This window comes from Mustelus asterias, chromosome 8, assembly GCF_964213995.1.
Source record: "Mustelus asterias chromosome 8, sMusAst1.hap1.1, whole genome shotgun sequence".
Taxonomy (NCBI): domain Eukaryota; kingdom Metazoa; phylum Chordata; class Chondrichthyes; order Carcharhiniformes; family Triakidae; genus Mustelus; species Mustelus asterias.
Window position 1 is genome coordinate 48,847,386 of NC_135808.1, and position 19,323 is coordinate 48,866,708.

The 19,323-nt window shown below is 48.6% G+C and overlaps 1 protein-coding gene across 1 annotated transcript in view; it reads left to right on the top strand.

Moving 5' to 3' along the window:
* The window catches only part of LOC144497727 (putative voltage-dependent R-type calcium channel subunit alpha-1E), a 319,684-nt gene that overhangs the window by 205,209 nt on the left and 95,152 nt on the right, over window positions 1-19,323 (top strand). The window contains exon 23 of the mRNA XM_078219167.1: window positions 3,119-3,178. Coding sequence (XP_078075293.1) covers window positions 3,119-3,178 — 60 coding nt within the window. The remainder of the gene's footprint in view (window positions 1-3,118; window positions 3,179-19,323) is intronic.

Consider the following 19,323-nt stretch of genomic DNA (forward strand, 5'->3'; position numbering starts at 1 on the left):
CTTGAAGGAGAAAGCTTCACAATGAGAAACTAACGAAAGAGGTAGAAGCATTGAAATTGACAGCAGAACAGTAATTCAGACACTGAAAGAAACTGCGATGACATGCCAGAACAAGATTGGTGAAACGGTAAAGCTAATGGAAAAGCACAAGAATCAATATGATAAAATGTAAATGAAAAAGATGTTGAACTGGAATGCTGGATAGAAAAGAAACTTTATATATGACCTAAGTACTAGAAACAGAGTGCCACATGTTCCCTCACATGTGACAGAAGAAATTGGGAAAGGACTACCAAGATTCATGGATGAGAGGGGTGTGGAGGGATATGGTCCAAGTGCAGGTCAGTGGGACTAGGCATAAAATGGTTCGGCACAGACAAGAGGGGCCAAAAGGCCTGTTTCTGAGCTGTAATTTTCTATGGTTCTCTATGGTTCTATATAAGACTGTGTTGTATCATGATAAGAAGTCAACATTGTATTGTATTCTCTGTTCGAAGGGAGAAATGTTTTTGAAAAAGAAAGGGGGATGTGATGATATGTGCCTCCATGAATTCTAAGGTGCTTGACAGAGCAAGGGTCAACGTGGGACTGGCCACAGTGCGATGTATTAGTCACATTGTCAGAGAACAGTCTAGAACTGAACTCAGTAAGGAGCATGCCTGCATGAAGGAGCTCCATGCAAGACTGTACTTGGAATTGTATGTGGTTAAAGCCTACCAATAAAAGTGTTTCTGTTTGAACACAGGCCTCAAAATCTCATCAACGAGCCATCACCACTGCAACATAAAAAACTCATTAAGTGCACAATAGGGAACTTCAATAGTGAATCAAGTTGGATCCCCACAATTATTGTCTCCAAGTCTGGAATCCTGGTCATACCCAGTACACATGGAGAAATGGATCGTTAGTAAATATGTGGATCACTTGAGGATTAGAGAGATGCTTCAGTAGTCAGTGTTGTCAAGAAATGCTTTTAAACCTGTAAACACCGAATCGACCTATTATAAATATAACTGACAACTCCATGGAAACAAGTACTACTGAATTGGTTGTGCCAGAAGAGGTTACCAACCGTATTACAATTCTTGTTAACATCAATCCTGTGGAAGCATCTCAGACTATAGAATTGTACCTCTCTACAAGAAACAGAAAGCTTCCTCAAAGACACAATGTATAATTATCCAACTCATTTAGATAATGATTAGTTTAGAATTTAGGACTAAATAAATTAGTCATTGAAGATTGTATAAAGGAGGAGGAATGTGGTGATTGTCCCTTTAAGGGCAACACGGCAGAGTAAGGGTCACTTGGTCTGGGTAACCAACTGGGGCTCAGAGAGGAAATCACCCCGGGGGAGGGGTTCTCTTAAACAGGAGGCATTCTAGAACGAGAAACATAGAAACCCTACAGTACAGAAGGATGCCATTCAGCCCATTGAGTCTGCACCGACAACAATCCCATCCATGCCCTATCCCCATAACCCCACATATTTACGCTAACCTACATATCCTGGGACACTAAGGACAATTTATCATGGCCAATGCACCTAACCCGCACATCTTTGGACTGTGGGAGGAAACCAGAGCACCCGGAGGAAACCAGAGCACCCAGAGGAAACCTGTGCAGACACGGGGAGAATGTGCAAATTCCACACAGACCACAATGACCCAAGTCGGGAATCGAACCCAGGTCCCTGCAGCTGTGAGGCAGCAGTGCGAACCACTGTGCCACCGTGCCACACATAAAATTCCACCATCTCAAGTGATGGGATTTGAATCCGGGTACCTAGAACATTAGCTGAGTTTCTGGATTAATAGTCTAGTGATAATACCACTAGGCCATCGCCTCCCTAGCTGCAGACACGTTGCTGCTCCTGCAGATCCTTGTAAATAAATCCTTTGTTGTTCAAGAATGAAGTCTCTGAAAGCATATCATTACAAACGCTCAGAAAAATAATAATAAAAATACAAATATAATACTGGAAATCGAGCAACTGATGTCTTGATTGAAGCAGTCGGACGGGGGATTGACAGTGACCTGATGAAGATTGTGGTTCGATCGATTTAGTTTAATTTGGTGTCATGTTCAGTGCAGCATCGTGGGCCGAGGGACCTGTTCCTGTGCTGTACTGTTCTATGTTCAAGACTAAACAAGGCAAGCATTCCTAACATAACAGCTGGAAGAAATCAAAACACAACATTATCTATAACAAGGGGAAGAGAAAACTTCAAATCTCACAGACTGAGACTGCAAATTCAATAAGTCATAGAAACCCTACAGTGCAGAAGGAGGCCATTTGGCCCACAATCCCACCCAGGCCCTACCCCCACACACTTACCCGCTAACCTACGCATCTGAGGACTCTAAGGGACAATTTTTAACCTGGTCAATCAACCGAACCCACACATCTTTGGACTGTGGGAGGAAACCGGAGCACCCGGAGGAAACCCACGCAGACACGAGGAGAATGTGCAAACTCCACACAGACAGTGACCCGAGCCGGGAATCGAACCCGGGACCCTGGAGCTGTGAAGCAGCAGTGCTAACCACTGTGCTACCGTGCCGCCCAGAAGTCAGAAGCAAGATTTGGTTGTCGACGTTAAGGCATTGAAAAAGATATTTCACAAATTGACAGTCAACGAGGAACAGCTTTTCCAACTACTGACTGATTATTATGTTACATTTAATTAAAGACTACCATTTTTAAAAACAGGAGGGGCCAAGACAGCAAAATCAATCTGGAGCAAAATGCAGTGAGTGCTGGATAGTCACAGACAAAGGATGTGCATACAATGAATCCCAGTCATTTATAGCAGCTCTGTGTGTTTGTGTGAGTGGTGTATGTGCCCCCGTTTCAATTATTCTCTGCCTGATGTCCTCCATATTGAGTGGCCTTTTTTGAGCTGAAGGTTGGGATGGTGTGAGCGAGAATCCCCTTACAGATAGGAGAGGAAATGAGAAGGTACAGGTATCTACAGGTATCAGGTTGACCACTTGTTCTCTTGGCTGACAGTTTGGGAAGCAGAAAGCAAAAACAGGGAAAGCGCCTCTGGAAAAAGTAATGTAATTTGTAACAATGAGTCCTGTTCACTGACCGTTCCCTCTCGTTCTCTCCCAGGTGCTCAGATACTTTGACTATGTGTTCACTGGAGTCTTCACATTTGAGATGGTGATAAAGGTAAAATATTTCATGACGGAATTCTTATCTTAACTCTCCTTTGTCTAATTGTTTTGTCTGCCTACCACAAAACTTATGGATCAATGCAGAAATTTAACATACCCAATATTCCAGACACTCATTGCCTTTTTTCTCACCACAGTGTCCAGTCACTCTATCCTCTCCATTCACCACAGTGTCTAGTCCCCCAATACCCTCACCCCCACCACAGTGTCCAGTCGCTCTATCCTCTCCATCCCACACAACAGTGTCCAGTCTCTCTAAACCCTCATCCCTCAGAACAGTCTCCAGTCTCTCTATACCTCCCCATCCCTCCCCAGTGTGTCCAGTCTCTCTATACCCTCATCCTACAAAACAGTGTCCAGCCCCTCTATATCCTCATCTCACACCACAGAGTCCAGTCGCTCTATATCCTCATCTCACACCACAGAGTCCAGTCGCTCTATATCCTCATCTCACACCACAGTGTCCAGTCTCTCTATCCTCTCCATCCCTCACCACAGTGTCCCATCTCTCTATCCCCTCCATCCCTCACCACAGTGTCCCATCTCTCTATCCCCTCCATCCCTCACCACAGTGTCCCATCTCTCTATCCCCTCCATCCCTCACCACAGTGTCCCATCTCTCTATCCCCTCCATCCCTCACCACAGTGTCCCATCTCTCTATCCCCTCCATCCCTCACCACAGTGTCCCATCTCTCTATCCCCTCCATCCCTCACCACAGTGTCCCATCTCTCTATCCCCTCCATCCCTCACCACAGTGTCCCATCTCTCTATCCCCTCCATTCCTCACCATAGTGTCCAGTATCTCTATACCCTCATTGCTCACCACACTGTCCAATCACTCTATACCCTCATCCCTCACTGCAATGTCCAGTCTCTCTATCCTCTCCATCCCTCACCACAGTGTCCAGTCTCTCTATCCTCTCCATTCCTCACCACACTGTCCCATCTCTCTATACCCTCATCCCTCACCACAGTGTCCAATCGCTCTATACCCTCCATCCCTCACCATAATGGCCAGTTTCTCTGTACCGCCATCCCTCACCACAGTGTCCAGTCTCTATCCTCTCCATCCTTCACTGCAGTGTCCAGTCTCTCTATCCTCTCCATCCTTCACTGCAGTGTCCAGTCTTTCTATCCTTTCCATACCTCACCACAGTGTCCAGTCTCTCGAGCCACTCAATCCCTCACCATAGTGTCCAGTCTCACTATACCCCCATCCATCACCACATTGTCCAGTCTCTCTTACCCTCATCCCCCCCACAGTTTCCAGTCTCTGTTTTCACTCATCCCTCACCACAGCATCCAGTCTCTCTCCACCCCCAATCCCTCACCATAGTCTCCAGTATCTCTATACGCTCTTTCCTCGCTACAGTGTCCAGTCTCTCTGTACCCTCAGCCCTCACCACACTGTCCAGTCGCTCTATCCTCTCCATTCCTCAACACAGTGTACAGTCTCTCTGTACCCTCATCCCTCACCAAGTGTCCAATCTCTCTGTATCCTCATCCCTCACCACAGTTTCCAGTCTCTCTGTATCCTCATCCCTCACCGCAGTGTCCAGTCTTTCTATCCTCTCCATCCCTCACCGCAGTGTCCAGTCTCTCTATCCTCTCCATCCCTCACCGCAGTGTCCAGTCTCTCTATCCTCTCCATCCCTCACCACAGTGTCCAGTCTCTCTATCCTCTCCATCCCTCACCACAGTGTCCAGTCTCTCTATCCTCTCCATTCCTCACCACAGTGTCCAGTCTCTCTATCCCCTCCATCACTCACCACAGTGTCCAGTCACTCTATCCTCTCAATTCCTCACCACAGTGTCCAGTCTCTCTATCGTCTCCATTCCTCACCACAGTGTCCAGTCTCTCTATACCCTCATCCCTCACCACAGTGTCCAGTCTCTCTATCCTCTCCATCCCTCACCACAGTGTCCAGTCTCTCTATCCTCTCCATCCCTCACCATAGTGTCCAGTCTCTCTATCCTCTCCATTCCTCACCACAGTGTCCAGTCTCTCTATCCTCTCCATTCCTCACCACAGTGTCCAGTCTCTCTATCCCCTCCATCACTCACCGCAGTGTCCAGTCTCTCTATCCTCTCCATTCCTCACCGCAGTGTCCAGTCTCTCTATCATCTCCATCCCTCACCGCAGTGTCCAGTCTCTCTATCCTCTCCATTCCTCACCACAGTGTCCAGTCTCTCTATCCTCTCCATCCCTCACCGCAGTGTCCAGTCTCTCTATCCTCTCCATCACTCACCACAGTTTCCAGTCTCTCTATCCTCTCCATTCCTCACCACAGTGTCCAGTCTCTCTATCCTCTCCATTCCTCACCACAGTTTCCAGTCTCTCTGTACCCTCATCCCTCACCACAGTGTCCAGTCTCTCTATACCCCCAATCCCTCACCACAGTGTCCAGTCTCTCTATCCTCTCCATTCCTCACCACAGTGTCCAGTCTCTCTATCCTCTCCATCCCTCACCACAGTGTCCAGTCTCTCTATCCTCTCCATCACTCACCACAGTGTCCAGTCTCTCTATCCTCTCCATCCCTCACCACAGTGTCCAGTCTCTCTATCCTCTCCATCCCTCACCACAGTGTCCAGTCTCTCTATCCTCTCCATTCCTCACCACAGTGTCCAGTCTCTCTATCCTCTCCATCACTCACCACAGTGTCCAGTCTCTCTATCCTCTCCATCCCTCACCACAGTGTCCAGTCTCTCTATCCTCTCCATTCCTCACCACAGTGTCCAGTCTCTCTATCCTCTCCATCACTCACCACAGTGTCCAGTCTCTCTATCCTCTCCATCACTCACCACAGTGTCCAGTCTCTCTATCCTCTCCATCACTCACCACAGTGTCCAGTCTCTCTATCCTCTCCATCACTCACCACAGTGTCCAGTCTCTCTATCCTCTCCATCACTCACCACAGTGTCCAGTCTCTCTATCCTCTCCATCCCTCACCGCAGTGTCCAGTCTCTATACCCCAATCCCTCACCACAGTGTCCAGTCTCTCTATCCTCTCCATCCCTCACCACAGTGTCCAGTCTCTCTATCCTCTCCATCACTCACCACAGTGTCCAGTCTCTCTATCCTCTCCATCCCTCACCGCAGTGTCCAGTCTCTATACCCCAATCCCTCACCACAGTGTCCAGTCTCTCTATCCTCTCCATCACTCACCACAGTGTCCAGTCTCTCTATCCTCTCCATCACTCACCACAGTGTCCAGTCTCTCTATCCTCTCCATCACTCACCACAGTGTCCAGTCTCTCTATCCTCTCCATCCCTCACCACAGTGTCCAGTCTCTCTATCCTCTCCATTCCTCACCACAGTGTCCAGTCTCTCTATTCTCTCCATCCCTCACCACAGTGTCCAGTCTCTCTATCCTCTCCATCCCTCACCACAGTGTCCAGTCTCTCTGTATCCTCATCCCTCACCACAGTGTCCAGTCTCTCTATACCCCCAATCCCTCACCACAGTTTCCAGTCTCTCTGTACCCTCATCCCTCACCACAGTGTCCAGTCTCTCTATACCCCCAATCCCTCACCACAGTGTCCAGTCTCTCTATCCTCTCCATCCCTCACCACAGTGTCCAGTCTCTCTATCCTCTCCATCCCTCACCACAGTGTCCAGTCTCTCTGTATCCTCATCCCTCACCACAGTGTCCAGTCTCTCTATACCCCCAATCCCTCACCACAGTTTCCAGTCTCTCTGTACCCTCATCCCTCACCACAGTGTCCAGTCTCTCTATACCCCCAATCCCTCACCACAGTGTCCAGTCTCTCTATCCTCTCCATCCCTCACCACAGTGTCCAGTCTCTCTGTATCCTCATCCCTCACCACAGTTTCCAGTCTCTCTGTATCCTCATCCCTCACTGCAATGTCCAGTCTCTCTATCCTCTCCATCACTCACCACAGTGTCCAGTCTCTCTATCCTCTCCATCCCTCACCACAGTGTCCAGTCTCTCTATCCTCTCCATCCCTCACCACAGTGTCCAGTCTCTCTATCCTCTCCATCCCTCACCACAGTGTCCAGTCTCTCTATCCTCTCCATCCCTCACCATAGTGTACAGTCTCACTATACCCCCATCCATCACCACATTGTCCAGTCTCTCTTACCCTCATCCCCCCCACAGTTTCCAGTCTCTGTTTTCACTCATCCCTCACCACAGCATCCAGTCTCTCTCCACCCCCAATCCCTCACCATAGTCTCCAGTATCTCTATACGCTCTTTCCTCGCTACAGTGTCCAGTCTCTCTGTACCCTCAGCCCTCACCACACTGTCCAGTCGCTCTATCCTCTCCATTCCTCAACACAGTGTACAGTCTCTCTGTACCCTCATCCCTCACCAAGTGTCCAATCTCTCTGTATCCTCATCCCTCACCGCAGTGTCCAGTCTCTCTATCCTCTCCATCCCTCACCGCAGTGTCCAGTCTCTCTATCCTCTCCATCACTCACCACAGTGTCCAGTCTCTCTATCCTCTCCATCACTCACCACAGTGTCCAGTCTCTCTATCCTCTCCATCACTCACCACAGTGTCCAGTCTCTCTATCCTCTCCATTCCTCACCACAGTGTCCAGTCTCTCTATCCTCTCCATTCCTCACCACAATTTCCAGTCTCTCTGTACCCTCATCCCTCACCACAGTGTCCAGTCTCTCTATCCTCTCCATCACTCACCACAGTGTCCAGTCTCTCTATCCTCTCCATTTCTCACCACAGTGTCCAGTCTCTCTATCCTCTCCATCCCTCACCACAGTGTCCAGTCTCTCTATCCTCTCCATTCCTCACCACAGTGTCCAGTCTCTCTATCCTCTCCATCCCTCACCACAGTGTCCAGTCTCTCTATCCTCTCCATTCCTCACCACAGTGTCCAGTCTCTCTATCCTCTCCATTCCTCACCACAGTTTCCAGTCTCTCTGTACCCTCATCCCTCACCACAGTGTCCAGTCTCTCTGTACCCTCATCCCTCACCACAGTGTCCAGTCTCTCTATCCTCTCCATCACTCACCACAGTGTCCAGTCTCTCTATCCTCTCCATTCCTCACCACAGTGTCCAGTCTCTCTATCCTCTCCATCACTCACCACAGTGTCCAGTCTCTCTATCCTCTCCATCCCTCACCACAGTGTCCAGTCTCTCTATCCTCTCCATTCCTCACCACAGTGTCCAGTCTCTCTATCCTCTCCATCACTCACCACAGTGTCCAGTCTCTCTATCCTCTCCATCACTCACCACAGTGTCCAGTCTCTCTATCCTCTCCATCACTCACCACAGTGTCCAGTCTCTCTATCCTCTCCATCACTCACCACAGTGTCCAGTCTCTCTATCCTCTCCATCACTCACCACAGTGTCCAGTCTCTCTATCCTCTCCATCCCTCACCGCAGTGTCCAGTCTCTATACCCCAATCCCTCACCACAGTGTCCAGTCTCTCTATCCTCTCCATCCCTCACCACAGTGTCCAGTCTCTCTATCCTCTCCATCACTCACCACAGTGTCCAGTCTCTCTATCCTCTCCATCCCTCACCGCAGTGTCCAGTCTCTATACCCCAATCCCTCACCACAGTGTCCAGTCTCTCTATCCTCTCCATCACTCACCACAGTGTCCAGTCTCTCTATCCTCTCCATCACTCACCACAGTGTCCAGTCTCTCTATCCTCTCCATCCCTCACCACAGTGTCCAGTCTCTCTATCCTCTCCATTCCTCACCACAGTGTCCAGTCTCTCTATCCTCTCCATCCCTCACCACAGTGTCCAGTCGCTCTATCCTCTCCATTCCTCACCACAGTGTCCAGTCTCTCTATCCTCTCCATTCCTCACCACAGTTTCCAGTCTCTCTGTACCCTCATCCCTCACCACAGTGTCCAGTCTCTCTGTACCCTCATCCCTCACCACAGTGTCCAGTCTCTCTATCCTCTCCATCACTCACCACAGTGTCCAGTCTCTCTATCCTCTCCATTCCTCACCACAGTGTCCAGTCTCTCTATCCTCTCCATCCCTCACCACAGTGTCCAGTCTCTCTATCCTCTCCATTCCTCACCACAGTGTCCAGTCTCTCTATCCTCTCCATCCCTCACCACAGTGTCCAGTCTCTCTATCCTCTCCATCCCTCACCACAGTGTCCAGTCTCTCTATCCTCTCCATTCCTCACCACAGTGTCCAGTCTCTCTATCCTCTCCATCCCTCACCACAGTGTCCAGTCTCTCTATCCTCTCCATTCCTCACCACAGTGTCCAGTCTCTCTATCCTCTCCATCCCTCACCACAGTGTCCAGTCTCTCTATCCTCTCCATCCCTCACCACAGTGTCCAGTCTCTCTATCCTCTCCATTCCTCACCACAGTGTCCAGTCTCTCTATCCTCTCCATCCCTCACCACAGTGTCCAGTCTCTCTATCCTCTCCATCCCTCACCACAGTGTCCAGTATCTCTATCCTCTCCATCACTCACCAGCATGTCCAGTCTCTCTATCCTCTCCATCCCTCACCACAGTGTCCAGTCTCTCTATCCTCTCCATCCCTCACCACAGTGTCCAGTCTCTCTGTATCCTCATCCCTCACCACAGTGTCCAGTCTCTCTATACCCCCAATCCCTCACCACAGTGTCCAGTCTCTCTGTACCCTCATCCCTCACCACAGTGTCCAGTCTCTCTATACCCCCAATCCCTCACCACAGTGTCCAGTCTCTCTGTACCCTCATCCCTCACCACAGTGTCCAGTCTCTCTATACCCCCAATCCCTCACCACAGTGTCCAGTCTCTCTATCCTCTCCATCCCTCACCACAGTTTCCAGTCTCTCTGTATCCTCATCCCTCACCACAGTGTCCAGTCTCTCTATCCTCTCCATTCCTCACCACAGTGTCCAGTCTCTCTATCCTCTCCATCACTCACCACAGTGTCCAGTCTCTCTATCCTCTCCATCACTCACCACAGTGTCCAGTCTCTCTATACCCCCAATCCCTCACCACAGTGTCCAGTCTCTCTATCCTCTCCATCCCTCACCACAGTGTCCAGTCTCTCTATACCCCCAATCCCTCACCACAGTGTCCAGTCTCTCTATCCTCTCCATCCCTCACCACAGTGTCCAGTCTCTCTATCCTCTCCATCACTCACCACAGTGTCCAGTCTCTCTATACCCCCAATCCCTCACCACAGTATCCAGTCTCTCTATCCTCTCCATCCCTCACCACAGTGTCCAGTCTCTCTATACCCCCAATCCCTCACCACAGTGTCCAGTCTCTCTATCCTCTCCATCCCTCACCACAGTGTCCAGTCTCTCTATCCTCTCCATTCCTCACCACAGTGTCCAGTCTCTCTATCCTCTCCATCCCTCACCACAGTGTCCAGTCTCTCTATACCCCCAATCCCTCACCACAGTGTCCAGTCTCTCTGTACCCTCATCCCTCACCACAGTGTCCAGTCTCTCTATACCCCCAATCCCTCACCACAGTGTCCAGTCTCTCTGTACCCTCATCCCTCACCACAGTGTCCAGTCTCTCTATACCCCCAATCCCTCACCACAGTGTCCAGTCTCTCTATCCTCTCCATCCCTCACCACAGTGTCCAGTCTCTCTATCCTCATCCCTCACCACAGTGTCCAGTCTCTCTATCCTCTCCATCCCTCACCACAGTGTCCAGTCTCTCTATACCCCCAATCCCTCACCACAGTGTCCAGTCTCTCTGTACCCTCATCCCTCACCACAGTGTCCAGTCTCTCTATACCCCCAATCCCTCACCACAGTGTCCAGTCTCTCTGTACCCTCATCCCTCACCACAGTGTCCAGTCTCTCTATACCCCCAATCCCTCACCACAGTGTCCAGTCTCTCTATCCTCTCCATCCCTCACCACAGTGTCCAGTCTCTCTATCCTCATCCCTCACCACAGTGTCCAGTCTCTCTATACCCCCAATCCCTCACCACAGTGTCCAGTCTCTCTATCCTCTCCATCCCTCACCACAGTTTCCAGTCTCTCTGTATCCTCATCCCTCACCACAGTGTCCAGTCTCTCTATCCTCATGAGACATGAGAAGACTTTGGCGGATAGGGTTAAAGAGAATCCTAAGGCGTTCTATAGGTATGTCAAGAACAGAAGGTTGGTTAGGGCAAGTTTAGGGCCAGTTATAGATGGCAGAGGGAAGTTATGTGTGGAACCGGAGGAGATTGGTGAAGCATTGAACCAATATTTCTCTTCGGTGTTCACGCAAGGGGACATGAATATAGCTGAGGAGGACACTGGGTTGCAAGGGAGTAGAATAGACAGTATTACAGTTGATAAGGAGGATGTGCAGGATATTCTGGAGGGTCTGAAAATAGATAAATCCCCTGGTCCGGATGGGATTTATCCAAGGATTCTCTGGGAGGCAAGAGAAGTGATTGCAGAGCCTCTGGCTCTGATCTTCAGGTCGTCGTTGGCCTCTGGTATAGTACCAGAAGATTGGAGGTTAGCGAATGTTGTCCCATTGTTTAAGAAGGGGAACAGAGACTTCCCCGGGAATTATAGACCGGTGAGTCTCACTTCTGTTGTCGGCAAGATGTTGGAAAAAATTATAAGGGATAGGATTTATAGTTATTTGGAGAGTAATGAATTGATAGGTGATAGTCAGCATGGTTTTGTGGCAGGTAGGTCGTGCCTTACTAACCTTATTGAGTTTTTTGAGAAAGTGACCAAGGAGGTGGATGGGGGCAAGGCAGTGGACGTGGTATATATGGATTTTAGTAAGGCGTTTGATAAGGTTCACCATGGTAGGCTTCTGCAGAAAATGCAGATGTATGGGATTGGGGGTGATCTAGGAAATTGGATCAGGAATTGGCTAGCGGATAGGAAACAGAGGGTGGTGGTTGATAGTAAATATTCATCATGGAGTGCGGTTACAAGTGGTGTACCTCAGGGATCTGTTTTGGGGCCACTGCTGTTTGTAATATTTATTAATGATCTGGATGAGGGTATAGTTGGGTGGATTAGCAAATTTGCTGATGACACCAAAGTCGGTGGTGTGGTAGACAGTGAGGAAGGGTGTCGTAGTTTGCAGGAAGACTTAGATAGGTTGCAAAGTTGGGCCGAGAGGTGGCGGATGGAGTTTAATGCGGAGAAGTGTGAGGTAATTCACTTTGGTAGGAATAACAGATGTGTTGAGTATAGGGCTAACGGGAGGACTTTGAATAGTGTGGAGGAGCAGAGGGATCTAGGTGTATGTGTGCATAGATCCCTGAAAGTTGGGAATCAAGTAGATAAGGTTGTTAAGAAGGCATATGGTGTCTTGGCGTTTATTGGTAGGGGGATTGAATTTAGGAGTCGTAGCGTTATGTTGCAACTGTACACAACTCTGGTGCGGCCGCACTTGGAGTACTGTGTGCAGTTCTGGTCCCCACATTACAGGAAGGATGTGGAGGCTTTGGAGAGGGTGCAGAGGAGGTTTACCAGGATGTTGCCTGGTATGGAGGGGAGATCCTATGAGGAGAGGCTGAGGGATTTGGGATTGTTTTCGCTGGAAAGGCGGCGGCTAAGAGGGGATCTTATTGAAACATATAAGATGATTAGAGGTTTAGATAGGGTGGATAGTGATAGCCTTTTTCCTCTGATGGAGAAATCCAGCACGAGGGGGCATGGCTTTAAATTGAGGGGGGGTAGTTATAGAACCGATGTCAGGGGTAGGTTCTTTACCCAGAGGGTGGTGAGGGATTGGAATGCCCTGCCAGCATCAGTAGTAAATGCGCCTAGTTTGGGGGCGTTTAAGAGATCCGTAGATAGGTTCATGGACGAAAAGAAATTGGTTTAGGTTGGAGGGTCACAGTTTTTTTTTTTAACTGGTCGGTGCAACATCGTGGGCCGAAGGGCCTGTTCTGCGCTGTAATGTTCTATGTTCTATGTTCTCCATCACTCACCACAGTGTCCAGTCTCTCTATCCTCTCCATCACTCACCACAGTGTCCAGTCTCTCTATACCCTCATCCCTCACCACAGTGTCCAGTCTCTCTATACCCCCAATCCCTCACCACAGTGTCCAGTCTCTCTATCCTCTCCATTCCTCACCACAGTGTCCAGTCTCTCTATACCCCCAATCCCTCACCACAGTGTCCAGTCTCTCTATCCTCTCCATCCCTCACCACAGTGTCCAGTCTCTCTATCCTCTCCATTCCTCACCACAGTGTCCAGTCTCTCTATCCTCTCCATCCCTCACCACAGTGTCCAGTCTCTCTATCCTCTCCATCCCTCACCACAGTTTCCAGTCTCTCTATACCCCCAATCCCTCACCACAGTTTCCAGTCTCTCTATACCCCCAATCCCTCACCACAGTGTCCAGTCTCTCTATCCTCTCCATCCCTCACCACACTGTCCTGTCTCTCTGTATCCTCATCCCTCACCACAGTGTCCAGTCTCTCTATCCTCTCCATTCCTCACCACAGTGTACAGTCTCTCTGTACCCTCATCCCTCACCACAGTGTACAGTCTCTCTGTACCCTCATCCCTCACCACAGTGTACAGTCTCTCTGTACCCTCATCCCTCACCACAGTTTCCAGTCTCTCTGTACCCTCATCCCTCACCACAGTGTCCAGTCTCTCTGTACCCTCATCCCTCACCACAGTTTCCAGTCTCTCTGTACCCTCATCCCTCACCACAGTTTCCAGTCTCTCTGTACCCTCATCCCTCACCACAGTGTCCAGTCTCTCTATCCTCTCCATCCCTCACCACAGAGTCCAGTCTCTCTACATGGGGGAGTGGCATGGTAGCACAGTGGTTAGCACTGCTGCTTCACAGCTCCAGGGTCCTGGGTTCGATTCTCAGCTTGGGTCACTGTCTGTGTGGAGTTTGCACATTCTTCCTGTGTCTGCGTGGGTTTCCTCCGGGTGCTCCGGTTCCCTCCCACAGTCCAAAGATGTGCGGGTTAGATTAATTGCCCCTTAGTGTCCCGTGATGCGTAGGTTAGAGGGATTAGCGGGTAACATATAGGGATATGGGGATAGGGCCTGGGTGGGATTGTGGTCGGTGCAGACTCGATGGGCCGAATGGCCGCTTTCTGCACTGTTGGGATTCTATGATTCTATGATACCCTCATCCATCACCACACTGTCCTGTCTCTCTATACCCTCATCCCTGACCACAGTGTCCAGTCTCTCTGTACTTTCCATTCTTCACCACAGTGTCCCATCTCTCTATACCCCCCATCTCTCTATACCCTCATCTCTCACCACAGTGTCCAGTCTCCCTACACCCTCCATCCCTCACCACAGTGTCCAGTCCCTCTATACCCTCCATCCCTCACCACAATGTCCAGTCTCTGTCCTCTCCATCCCTCGGTACAGTGTCCAGTCTCTCTATACCCTCATCCCTCACTACAGTGTCCCATCCCTCTATATCCTCATCTTTCACCATAGTTTCTAATGTCTCTATCCTCTCCATCCCTCACCACAGTGTCCAGTCTCTCTGTACTCTCCATCACTCACCACAATGTCTTGTCTCTATACTCTTCATCCCTCAGGAGGTCTCTTTGCACTTTCATTTCTTCCAAAAAGGGCAAAAAGGGGTCACGAAATGTCCTGGGCAGACAGGATTAAGGAGAATCCCAAGGCATTTTATACATACGTTAGGAACAAGAGGGTTGTCAGAGAAAGAGTCGGACCTCTCAAGAACAAAGGAGGGGAATTATGCTTAGAACCCAAGGAAGTAGGTGAGATCCTAAATGAATACTTTGCAACAGTATTCACAAAGGAGAGGGACACGTTGATTGGTAGTGTCTCATAGGGATGTGCAGACCCGTTAGAACAAATCACAATTACAAGAGAGGAAGTGTTAGGTGTTTTAGGAAGCATTAAGGTAGACAAATCCCCAGGGCCAGATGGCATCTGTCCTAGATTACTGAGGGAGACAAGAGATGAAATTGCTGGGCCTCTAACAGAAATATTTGTTTCTTCATTGAACACAGGTGAGGTCCCAGAGGATTGGAGGATAGCAAATGTGGTCCCGTTATTTAAGAAGGGTAGCAAGGATAACCCGGGTAATTATAGGCCAGTGAGCTTGACGTCCATGGTAGGGAAATTGTTGGAGAAGATACTTAGAGATAGGATCTATACGCATTTAGAACTGAATAGTCTCATGAGCGATAGACAACATGATTTTGTACGAGGGATGTCATGCCTCACAAATTTGGTTGAGTTTTTTGAGGAGGTGACAAAAATGATTGACGAGGGAAGGGCTGTGGATGTCGTCTACATGGATTTTAGCAAAGCATTTGACAAGGTCCCTCATGGCAGGCTGGTGCAAAAGGTTAAATCTCACGGGATCAAAGTTGAACTAACTGGATGGATACAGAACTGGCTTGGCCATAGAAGACAGAGGGTAGCAGTGGAGGGGTCTTTTTCTGATTGGAGGTCGGTGACTAGTGGTGTTCCGCAGGGCTCTGTACTGGGACCTCTGCTGTTTGTGATATATATAAATGATTTGGAAGAAGATGTAGCTGGTCTGATTAGTAAGTTTGCGGACGACACAAAGATTGCTGGAGTTGCGGATAGTGATGAACATTGTCGGACAATACAGCAGGATATAGATAGGCTGGAAAATTGGGCAGAGAAATGGCAGATGAAATTTAATCCAGATAAATGCGAAGTGATGCATTTTGGTAGATCTAATGCAGGGGGGAGCTGTACAATAAATGGCAGAACCATCAGGAGTATAGACACATAGAGGGGTCTGGGTGAGCAAGTCCACAGATCCTTAAAGGTGGCAACACAGGTGGAAAAGGTTTTGAAGAAGGCATATGGCATGCTTGCCTTTATTGCATGGGGCATAGAGTATAAAAGTTGGCATATGATGTTGCAGTTATATAGAATGTTGGTTGGGCCCGATTTGGAATACTGCATCCAGTTCTGGTCGCCACACTACCAGAAGGACGTGGAGGCTTTGGAGAGAGTACAGAAAAGGTTTACCAGGATGTTGCCTGGTATGGAGGATCTTAGCTATGAGGTGAGATTGGGTAAACTAGGGTTGTTCTCCCTGGAAAGACGGAGGTTGAGGGGCGACCTAATAGAAGTTTATAAAATTATAAAGGCCATAGATAGGGTGAACAGTTGGAAGCTTTTTCCCAGGTCGGAAGTGACAAACACAAGGGGTCACAAGTTTAAGGTAAGGGGGACGAGGTTCAGTACAGATATGCGGGGGACGTATTTCACACAGAGGATGGTGGGGGCCTGGAATGCACTAGAACCATAGAACCATAGAACACTACAGCACAGAAACAGGCCTTTTGGCCCTTCTTGGCTGTGCCAAACCATTTTTCTGCCTAGTTCCACTGACCTGCACCTGGACCATATCCCTCCACACCCCTCTCATCCATGAACCTGTCCAAGTTTTTCTTAAATGTTAAAAGTGAGCCCGCATTGACCACTTTATCCGGAAGCTCATTCCACACTCCCACCACTCTCTGTGTGAGGAAGCCCCCCTAATATTCCCTTTAAACTTTTCCCCCTTCACCCTTAACCCATGTCCTCTAGTTTTTTTCTCCCCTAGCCTCAGTGGAAAAAGCCTGCTTGCATTCACTCTATCTATACCCATCATAATTTTATACACCTCTATCAAATCTCCCCTCATTCTTCTACACTCCAGGGAATAAAGTCCTAATCTATTCAACCTTTCTCTGTAACTCAGTTTGTCAAGTCCCGGCAACATCCTTGTAAACCTTCTCTGAACTCTTTCAATCTTATTAATATCCTTCCTGTAATTAGGTGACCAAAACTGCACACAATACTCTAAATTCGGCCTCACCAATGTCTTATACAACCTCACCATAACATTCCAACTCTTATACTCAATACTTTGATTTATAAAGGCCAATGTACCAAAAGAACTCTTTACGACCCTATCTACCTGTGACGCCACTTTTAGGGAATTATGTATCTGTATTCCCAGATCCCTCTGTTCTACTGCACTCTTCAGTGTCCTACCATTTACCTTGTATGTTCTACCTTGGTTTGTCCTTCCAAAGTGCAATATCTCACACTTGTCTGCATTAAACTCTATCTGCCATTTTGCAGCCTACTTTTCTAGCTGGTCCAAATCCCTCTGCAAGCTTTGAAAACCTTCCTCACTGTCCACTACACCTCCAATCTTTGTCTCATCAGCAAATTTGCTGATCCAATTTACCACATTATCATCCAGATCATTGATATAGATGACAAACAACAATGGACCCAGCACTGATCCCTGTGGCACACCACTAGTCACAGGCCTCCACTCAGAGAAGCAATCTTCCACTACCACTCTCTGGCTTCTTCCATTGATGTGGAAATTCTTCCATTGAGCCAATGTCTCATCCAATTTACTACCTCTCCATGTATACCTAGCGACTGAACCTTCCTAACTAACCTCCCATGCGGGACCTTGTCAAAGGCCTTACTGAAGTCCATGTAGACAACATCCACTGCCTTCCCTTCATCCACTTTCCTGGTAACCTCCTCGAAAAACTCTAATAGATTGGTTAAACATGACCTACCAGGCACAAAGCCATGTTGACTTTCCCTAATAAGTCCCTGTCTATCCAAATATTTGTAGATCCTATCTCTTAGTATTCCTTCCAATAATTTACCTACTACTGACGTCAAACTTACTGGCCTATAATTTCCCGCATTACTTTTTGAGCCTTTTTTAAACAACGGAACAACATGAGCTATCCTCCAATCATCCGGCATCTCACCCGTGGATACCGACATTTTAAATATATCTGCCAGGGCCCCTGCAATTTCAACACTAGTCGCCTTCAAGGTCCGAGGGAATACCCTGTCCGGTCCTGGGGATTTATCTACTCTGATTTGCCTCAAGACAGCAAGCACCTCCTCCCCTTTAATCTGTATAGGATTACCAAGCAAGGTGGTTGAGGCGGACACACTAGGATCATTTAAGACTTATCTAGATAGCCATATGAACAGACTGGGAATAGAGGGATGCAAACGGATGGTCGAGTTAGGAACACATGATCGGTGAAGGCTTGGAGGACCGAAGGGCCTGTTCCTGTGCTGTATTGTTCTTTGTTCTTGAAAGGCTACCCAACCAATCCCTCCACATGCCCAGTTGGCTCAGAGGCACTGTTGTCTCAGAATGGGAAGTCTGTTGGATAATAACCTGGGTTGATATCTCCAGTGTAGCACTGAGGGAATGCTGCACAGTCATGGGTGTCACCTTTCAAATGAGATGTTATAACCTGCTGTTTCTGGGATTGTGGAAGCTCCCATAGCAATGTTCAAAGACCTCTGTGCCCTGGTCAATATTTATCCTTCAGTGAATACTGAAATAGATGATCTGGACATTATTGTGTTGTATCTTGTTGGATTGTGATTTCCTTGTTTCCTTCAGTGACTTCGCCTTGAAACAACTTCATTTCCCGTCAGGTGTTCTGGGATGTTCTGAATTTGTGATGGATAATGGACGATCTCTCTTTCAGCGTTACCCTCTTCTCAGTGGTATTCTGTGCCAAACACCTGAACTAAACATGACCTACCAGGCATTTCAATCCTGATAAATGCGAAGTGATGCATTTTGGTAAAAATAATGTAGGGAGGAGCTATACGATAAATGGCAGAACCATAAAGGGTGTAGATACGCAGAGGGACCTGGGTGTGCAAGTTCACAGATCCTTGAAAGTGACGTCACAGGTGGAGAAGGTGGTGAAGAAGGCATATGGCATGCTTGCCTTTATAGGACGGGGCATAGAGTATAAAAGTTGGGGTCTGATGTTGCAGATGTATAGAACGTTGGTTCGGCCGCATCTGGAATACTGCGTCCAGTTCTGGTCGCCACACTACCAGAAGGACGTGGAGGCTTTGGAGAGAGTACAGAGGAGGTTTACCAGGATGTTGCCTGGTATGGAGGGGCTTAGTTATGAGGAGAGATTGGGTAAACTGGGGTTGTTCTCCCTGGAAAGACGGAGGATGAGGGGAGACTTAATAGAGGTGTATAAAAGTATGAAAGGCATAGATAGGATGAACGGTGGGAAGCTTTTCCCCAGGTCGGTGGTGACGTTCACGAGGGGTCATAGGTTCAATGTGAAGTGGGGAGGTTTAACACAGATATCAGAAGGACATATTTTACACAGAGGGTGGTGGGGGCCTGGAATGCGCTGCCAGGCAAGGTGGTGGAGGCAGACACACTGGGAACGTTTAAGACTTATCT